An 8,965-nucleotide genomic window follows, 5' to 3' on the forward strand; every position below is an offset into this window, starting at 1 on the left:
TTGTGACCAGCTGGATGTTGCGGTGATTTCTAATATTCCCCATGGTCTTACCGAATCAATAAAATTCATGAGCTTGTAGAAATCCTTCTCGAACTCGTTTTTGGCAGCCGTCCTTAGCCTCGTGTTGTGATCAATATATCCCGCCAGCCATGCCTTCTGGTTGAACCGGATCACTCTGCGCACTTTCAATTTAAGTCCATGTGTTATAGCCTCGTGGGCCCTGATGTGTACTACATATTTCCGCTTGTTTTCCAAATTCGGTACCAATTTCTTGAACTTGTGGACCATCGTGCGTTCAGGTAGGAATGGCAGCTCGTTATGTCTATCGTGTAGCTCCTTTGGATAATCGATATCTACCTCCAAGATGTACCCATGCTTGTTCCCTTCAACGAGCTTCTCGATCCGCTTTTCGGTGAATGTCTCTACGTTCGATACCCATTTAAAACCGTCTGTGGGCAGACCTTGACGAATCACCCGTCCATACAGGTTGTTCGCATCCAGGTACTGTAGGTAGGAGGACTCCTCATTCCTGTTATACTGGTCCCCATATACATGTTATTGGCTTTGGCATACCGGTGTACGGCTTGGGTTATACCTCCTCTTATACCCTTCTCGAACATCAGGAGCATGTCGGGGTCAGTGAGAAGCTCTAACTTAATCCCCGTAAATTTGAGTGCAGCCTTTCATGCCATGCCGGGTGCGGAGTAGAAATGGGCGCGATCAAGGCTGTATTTGTCCAAGCAGACGTCTCAAAATGTCTCGAAGACATCGGCCAATAGCAGGACGTCTGTTGTCAGGTACACATCATGGTAATCTCCCATGGTAACATCATCACCCTCTGGGCTAATGCAATTCCATACCTTCTTAGCGTATTGATAATGTTAATGTTAATCGCTGATCCCATTTATGTTTAGCTTGCTGTAAAACGCCTCTTTGGTGGGGTAACTCCACCTCCTCAAATCGCTGCAAGTTATCCATGTACTCATATGGATACACACCCTTTCTGCGCATGAGCTTAAACGTGTCATCTTCATTGAAAAACCAACGGAGATTTTTACACTGTTCATCGCCGAGGTTGCTTGCCAATTTGTCTAGCGTTGATGCCATAAATCGCCATCACCATATCCCATGCCTCCAAGGGGTACCTTAATTTTGACATTGAAATTTATATAATTTTCGGCATTCTCGGCTATGCACCCAATGTCCTGGGTGTCGTACTTCTCGCCCAATTCCCATACGAAGAGATGGGCATCATACCCCGAAAGGTTATGGAAGATCACCGGAATATGGCTGGGCATCTTGTATTTGAGGCTGCATATTGCGTGCGCTGCGCCTCTATACAGACCTGTATAGTGGCAGTGGTCCCTGACCTTACGGTTATTCTCATAGTTATCAAGGGTTTCAAGCAGATATGGCAGTGCGTGGCCTCGTCATGTTCCCTTTTTAGGACTTCTGTTAGGGGCTTCATGTCTTGATGTGGGTAGGTATTATAGAGACGTTTCAACTCATCCTCCAGATGTTTAACGAACCTCGGCGCACAATCCTCACCCCTGTAGAATTTTAAGGTATCTGGTACGTTCCCATAAGCAAAAGTACTATAGTTACACCAGCCGGACGTACGTGCTTACTCAGCCTTTTCGTCATGGTTGCCCTAGCATCTTCTATCAGGACCAGCAGACTCTCGACGTCCGCATAGATGGCAAAAAGTACTTTGAATTATTGCTGGCCATCCCTATATTGTAACCATTTTTCAGCCTCTGTTGGCATTGTGATCTTGACTGCCTCGTGATCGATGCAGTACCTATAATGCTTATCCCTCGATTCAATCGTGGGGAAGGCTTGTAAACAATTTAGGCAAAAATGCATTTTTGCCGTATTTTTTGAGGTATCACTACCCAGGAGCCGTGAAAGACTTTTTACGACTGTGTAGGGGGTCTTCTTGTCATCTGTAAGGAGGAGTAGATTCACCTGATTCTTAAGTCCGTTGTGCACTGATCTACGTAGGATATTGATCTTCTTCCCCGTTATATATAGGACGTTTACCGCAATGTCGGGGTTATTCGCCTCAAATTTGCTTTTGCTCTTGGTGCTTGTATGGAACTCTACACCCTCCCAATTGTAGTGGTCTACGTAGGGTCTCAGCTTGGTGATTCTTTGTGGATCTCTTTCAATTTCCTCATGCTGTAGGCTGGCCATGATGCCCCATTTGAAATACTCCTCATCATCATTTTTCGGGTTTATAATGGCCTTCTTGGAGGCTTTCCACTTAGGTGCTTGTATATACGATGAGCCCCTCGTTAGTCTCATTTTGTGGAAGTCTACGTAGAGGTGTAGGATTTGGGATATTGTAAAGCCACTCTGTGGCAGTGCTGGATTTTTAACATTTGTTTTAACCTGGGCAAACATCTTATCCAGCACGTCATCTACGTCGTTACCCTGGAAGACCGACGCCATGTTGCTGGTGAATACCTTATTCACCTCAATATACTCCTCTTCGTTGGCCTCCTCCGGGTTCGTCTTCTTCTTCTTCCACGTGATCCATAGGAATATCCGTATCTTCGCCGAGCCCATATCTTCCACCTGGTCTTCAACCAAGGTTTTCACGTTGGGCCGCACCATTCCCACATACCCGTCTACATTGGCACCTCCTATACCAGGAATGCAAAAACTCCGATACGTCCAGTTACGGGCATGCTTATGTTCCTGAGGTGTGAAATCTTGTCCCGACCGATTGTTCAGATTTTGAATATCTTCAAGATAGCCTTCCTCGGCCTGTTTTTCCACCTCGTCATGAAGTGTAGGTCTTCTGTTGATTAACCGTACGTTTGAAGGCTGTATAGGTCCTCTTGACATCCTCCTTCATACGTTTGGGGCCAGCATCAATTAAACAGTTGTACCATCCCCGCATCTTGGGTTTCACGATCGAGCGATTTTTTGACAGCTCCTGTTGCTCAAAAATATCCATGGCCTCCGGCGTTGGCAGTATAGTCACGGGCCTGACCGGCTTTCGTTGTCCGCCCCTTCTTGGTGGTCTCTGTGGTACGACCTTTTGCAGTATCACGTAATTGTTTGACTGTGTATGAATTCATTTCTCTTTATTATATGGAATGTTAACATTGTCGGGAAGATTTAATTCTGCTCAAAACTAACACGGTTATTTCCCATTTTTGTATGATAGGGAATTACCCTTGATATGCGCGTTGATTATTAGGGAAATTGCGCTTGAAAAATTTTGGACCTCTTATTCTACAGATGACGTCATTACTTATTAGGGACTTTACCCTTACTTATTACTGTCTAATAGGGAATAACCATGGCTAGGCAGTGCGAAGCACTGTATGTTACGGAATTGTTGCGGCTGACCGTGGGCGTGCGCGTGCGCGAGATGTGCATTGCGCTAGAACATACATTATATATTCTCTGATAGTCTATTGATATTACTGGGTTCCATCACTATTACCAGTGAAACGGTTGACCATGGGACCCAAGTGAAATAGCTTTAAACATCTCTTTATTAATAGCCGTCGTCTGTTTTTGTGTCCGCGGAACCGGCGTCCCGTAACGGAAACACGAAAATTTTAAAATGCGCACGAATATCAAATGCGATGTATTTTTATCCACTTTGTTGTGACGGGTAAATTTAAAGGACGAGCGACCGCGACGGGCGACCCAGTGGATTTTCCCACGGGCTAACGACTAGTCTCTTTAATAATAGCCGTCGTCTGTCTGTCTGTGTGTCCGCGAAAGCCGTGTCCAGTAACGGAAACACGAAATTTTTAAAATGCGCACCAATACCAAATGCGATATATTTCCGTCCACTTTGTTGCAACGGGTTAATTTATAGGACGGGCGACCCCGTGGATTTTTCCACGGGCTAACGACTAGTCTATATTATAACACCCGTATACGTCTGTCCGTCTTTCACGCAGAATGGTAGCTTATCTGCGCGAGTAGCGAGACGCACGCATTACGCTATAAAAAGACGAGCGAACCCGTGGATTTTTTCACGGGCTAACGACTAGTCTCTATTATAATAGCCGTCGTCTGTCTGTGTGTCCGCGAAAGGCGCGTCTCGTAACGGAAACACGAAATTTTTAAAATTCGCTCGAATAACAAATGCGATATATTTTTATCCACTTTGTTGCGACGGGTAAATTTACGGGACAGGCTTTATTCATAAATTAAGACAAATTAGGCAGTTTTTTCGCTGTGAAATGAGCGCAAAAAAAGTGAAACCAGTTTCGCAAACTACATTTCCTTGACTTCTTAACGCTACCAGTTGGGCAGTTTTCTCTGTGGTAGCAATACGGGCCTTTTACGCGAATGTTTGTGAATGTGTAAGTGTTTGTGATAAATTTTTTTCTAAAATTGCCGAAACTCTGCAGCGAGCTTAATCGATGTAGTAACGCATTTTCAAAAACATAAGACGATTTGGCAGTTTTCATTCTGTTACGAATTCAGGCATTGAAAATAGCTTCGGTACCAGTCCGCTTGTAATTCAACTGTGGCGTCACACATTTGTATCAGCATGAATTTCGCGATGATCTACCGATGTTACTGGGTACCTTTAAAAGTAGGGGAAAAATTGTCCTTTTCATCTTCCACCATTTGGGCACATATACAGTAAGCAAGGATTTGTTAAAAATAAACTACAGTCTTACTGTTTCGGCCCTTTTGGTCTCAATAGGAGGGCACCGAAATTCGTGTCTGCTAACAGGTGGATTAACATTAATAGTGTCATAAGAAAACTTCGAGGCTAGTTTGGCACCACCACAGCCAAAAAATGAGTTAAATGTGTTTAAAAATTATTTCGAGTGAGATGTTCGGGTAAGATTGTTTTGGGCTACTCGTTTTATTGCGTAACCTTCTTTCCCAAAGTTGTTTCTAGCAGTATTAGGAATCCCGAAAAACACCGTTATACTCGCTTTTGAGTGAATTTTAAGTCAGTGATCGTCCTACTACCTGATTCTTTTTTGTTTGGAAGCTGCAATCTACGATGGACGCTGATCTTATTGCTTTCCGATTTAGGGAATCTCTCTCTTTGATGAATATTCTAAAACTCAGAAGTTTCCAATTCGTCTGTTCTCCAACGAACTAACAAAAAATTTACGCCGAGTTGTGTGGCAATACGAAGTCTCCCTTGTCACTTTTGGAGAAAGAGGGGGTGTTTTTAGATTGTAGTATTTTATCTACTGAAAAGAGTATCAGAATTATAAATACATACATTAAATTTAAATATTTTGACTAAATAAACGAATTTCACTTTGCAAAACCTTACAATTCTTAAACGAGTCCTCCCTCATTCCGAAATAATGTGGAGAATAGTAGAAGCCGAAAAAAACAAAAAAATAACATGGCGATGATAAAGACGTTCTTTTCATTAGTGATAACTTACAAACAAAATGGTTCTTGAACAAGTAGTGATTTCAGACGTTTAAAACTTTGCACTACAAAATATTTCGGACGCTAACATTTTCGGACATCATGTATTCCTAAAGAATTAAAAAGGGTGTTTGTTTCCATGTGTGAAAATACAGTCCAAAGAAATGCAATTTTAACTGTAACAGAACAATAATCGCTAAAGCTAAAAGCATCTATAAAAATCAGTTACCATGATTAAGAAATGAAGTTGTTTAAAAACAAAAAAAACATATTCACAACTTTGTCACATTGGCTCCGTGAAAGTTGTTAAAATATGCTCTGTGAGCAACTTCAAGCTTTCAGAAATGAGAGTGAGGCTGTGAGGTATTTTGCAGAATGGCATAGCAAACTTGATCACACAGCAACAGAATTTACCACATCTTAGAAGTTAGCTCAATAAAAGCAAATGAACAGAAAAACTTTGTCTTATAACCAAAGTATATATAATTATGCAAAATGAATGTTATCGTTAAATTAAAACATCCGAATCTCAACGAGTTAGGTAAACTTTTTTTGTCATGAGATGAGGTAGCCTTCAACATTCAACTAAACTCAATCCAGTTATGTAAAGGTTGGCAGACGCGAGTTGCAACACTCCAACTATGTTCGAAAAATTGTGACGTTTAAAATGTTTAGCATTTTAAACGTCACAATTTTTTACAAGGACTGAGTTACATAAAAATAAAAACCTTGTCTGGTTTCAGTTATTTAATCCAATAACAGATGGTGGGCTAGGCGCATATACAGATTCCAATTTAAATATTACGTCATAACATAAATAGGCACAGCTAGCACCTGCAATAATACCACAAAGTTTTTGCAACAATGTATGGAAATATGCACATGTAAAAAACAACATTACTTCCCACAACAACATAAATACAATCAGCATAACTGATAACACTTCCAACGCATGGTCAACATACTTTTCCTCTATATCTATTCCATATACTGATTTCATTGACTTCCTTTTTTTTTCTTCAGTGTAATTCGACTGACTTTCATCATTGGAGGACAAATTGTAAGCATTTGTACTGTGTAATTCTTCATTAATAATCAAAATACAAAATGTCAACAAAAAACAATGACCAGAAACATCGAATCCACTCCAAATAAAGCCATTTTCTTTGCAATTAAGTTTATCCAACACTTCCTGACCCAAACAAGATCCAGTATAATTTTCAACAATATCAAAAACGCTTGTTGATATAAACCAAGCTAACGTTAAAACAAAAAGCCGAGAAAAATGTTGATAAAACACTTTTAAGTTTGTCACTCTCTTCTTTAATAAAATGCAAAACAGATATCCAGCCAACACAAAAAATGTCCATCCCCATCCTTTCTTAACAAACAGCACATTAAAAATGTTTCTCCTGTTCGAAAAATATGATTGTGGTAAGGCAACAAAGTCGTAAGAGAATGAGCCTATAACAAATGTCATCCAGACAAGAGTAAATTTGACGTTACTTTGCATTACTAAGACATATTGCAATCTCTTGCGATTGTTCTTCAACCATTGAAAACCTTCTTTCATCACCATGTTTCTGCAGAAAGTTGAGTACAGGAGTATAAAAGTGCCACGTTATGAGACCAATATGACAAGCAAACATGTAATATTGCAAATACAGTTGGTTTTTTTTAAATGGTAGGCTCAGATAATGTCTTTAAATCACTTGTATCCAATTACGTCTATTACACATGCGACGAAATTTCCGCGTTACGAAACTTGCTCAGGTATTGAAATAGGTCTATTCTCGATTTATTGCTTCTTATAACTGTAGCGGGGACACCAGAAGGCGTGTAAAAGAAGATGTTGTGAGGGCCTGAAATATTTGCTTAGTGTCATGTTTCCACCAGGCGTTATAAAATCTGGCCATTCTTCTTGATTGTCCAAGGACATCAATCATCGCCGTAGCTTGGTGGTTATATAAGGGAGACCCGGTTGAATTCCCCTTGGCGGCTACTCAATATGGGTGAATGAATGTTATCATAGCCCCGGGTTAAACTCAGCCATGTAAAAGAAATTGGAGGGAGATGGGGCTCTGTGGGCCGTTTGATCTACAGGAAGTTGTTTGGCAGAACCCTATCTGCGTCTGCGTAGCTCAAAATGAGCGTTAAATACGCTAGGACTCTCAGAAGGGGTTCTCGCCTTTTTGAAATCGAGGCTGATGGCAAAGAAACCTTCAAGCGTCACTGGTTTTGACATCTGGCAACAAACCTTGGAGAAGAGGACGTCTAGAACTCCCTATCTAAGAGTTGCTTCATCCTTCTTCTAGAAGAAAAGATAAACATGTACTTGTATACTCTAAGGGCTAATTACAAGTCAAACCGAGGAGAACGGCCCCTAGGTATCACAAAGCTTGAACATCAAGATCTGTACATATCGACGGGCAAAACGTATACCAGTAGTATTCCTCGAGTTTACCAAGTATACCATCAGGCCCGTGTCCGTTGCATGGTAGAGGCATGTGTTGGAGTTTTAAGGCATTCAGGTCAATTTCGCAACGTATTGCGCTACAACAGCAATGGCGATCTCTGTAAATCATATGACAGGATTTTTACTACTTATCAACAGCATCTTTGGCTTCCATGTCTACTGCCATAGGCGAAGTATACTCGAAAGGATGAAAGTGCCCATGCCTTTCGATAATGGTTTTAGCCAGTATAAGAATCCTTACTTGGCATCTGCAATTGCACAAGTATGTCGCGAGTATGGTGAAGATCCTAGGGTATGTATAAATTCAGAGCAGTAGGCTCATCGTTAACCAGCAGAGAGTGATGGAAACAAGTTGAGGGTGACTACACTATGTTCATCATTCCTACAATACCTCGGAGGACTAAACTTAGCAAGTGTGTATGCAGTGTTGATACTTAGCCCACAAACACAGGCAAAAGCCTCCTTGATAGTCTTGAGAAAGAAAGACGTAGGAAGACATCTTACAACCTTTCAAAATGTGCTACAGTACACCTAACCTTCAGTGACTTGTGTCGTGGCCAAGCGTGTACATGTTACCTTCGGATATAAATCTACACATAGGTTAAATCCAGAGCTCTAACAGAAAAATTTTGATCGCACCTTTCACGGTGAATCCTGGAAAACAGGTCAATGTTAATCAGGCAAAGCCTGAGGCCTCTGTGTCGGGGCTTAACAAAAAGGTTTAGAAGAAGAAGCCAACTCATACAAAGACGCTCATAGAGGTACTTAGTCCAAAGTCAGGGCAATGACACTCGCAGATACAGGAAGCGCAAAAGCATGATGATAACAAAGTTGTGTTGGTTACAAGAGTGTTATTGGCCATTCTGGCTTATATCTGGCTAGAGTAAGATGTCTAGTGCTTTCCTGTAAAATATCCACGCGAAAGGGAAGTCCTTACGATCTTTTAGTCTACCGGATGTATGCCACAGCAAGTGCTGTCGCACTGACAATACCCAGGTACAAGTGTTTACTAACAAACTCTGCCAATTTTGCAGCAACTCTGATTAGGAAAGGCTGTGTCATGAATTTAAAGGCATCGCCTGCTTTGCTTGCGAGATATTTTAAAAA

General features: G+C 41.3%; 1 protein-coding gene across 1 annotated transcript; it reads right to left on the reverse strand.

Moving 5' to 3' along the window:
- Positions 1-5,350: 5,350 nt before the first annotated feature.
- On the reverse strand, positions 5,351-7,083 carry LOC130614487 (acyl-coenzyme A diphosphatase FITM2-like). Its single transcript, XM_057435917.1, has one exon. The coding sequence runs from the start codon at positions 6,959-6,961 to the stop codon at positions 6,122-6,124; it is 840 nt and encodes a 279-aa protein (XP_057291900.1). The 5' UTR covers positions 6,962-7,083; the 3' UTR covers positions 5,351-6,121.
- Between the last annotated feature and the right edge of the window lie 1,882 nt (positions 7,084-8,965).

Source organism: Hydractinia symbiolongicarpus, chromosome 11 (genome assembly GCF_029227915.1).
Source record: "Hydractinia symbiolongicarpus strain clone_291-10 chromosome 11, HSymV2.1, whole genome shotgun sequence".
Taxonomy (NCBI): Eukaryota; Metazoa; Cnidaria; class Hydrozoa; order Anthoathecata; family Hydractiniidae; genus Hydractinia; species Hydractinia symbiolongicarpus.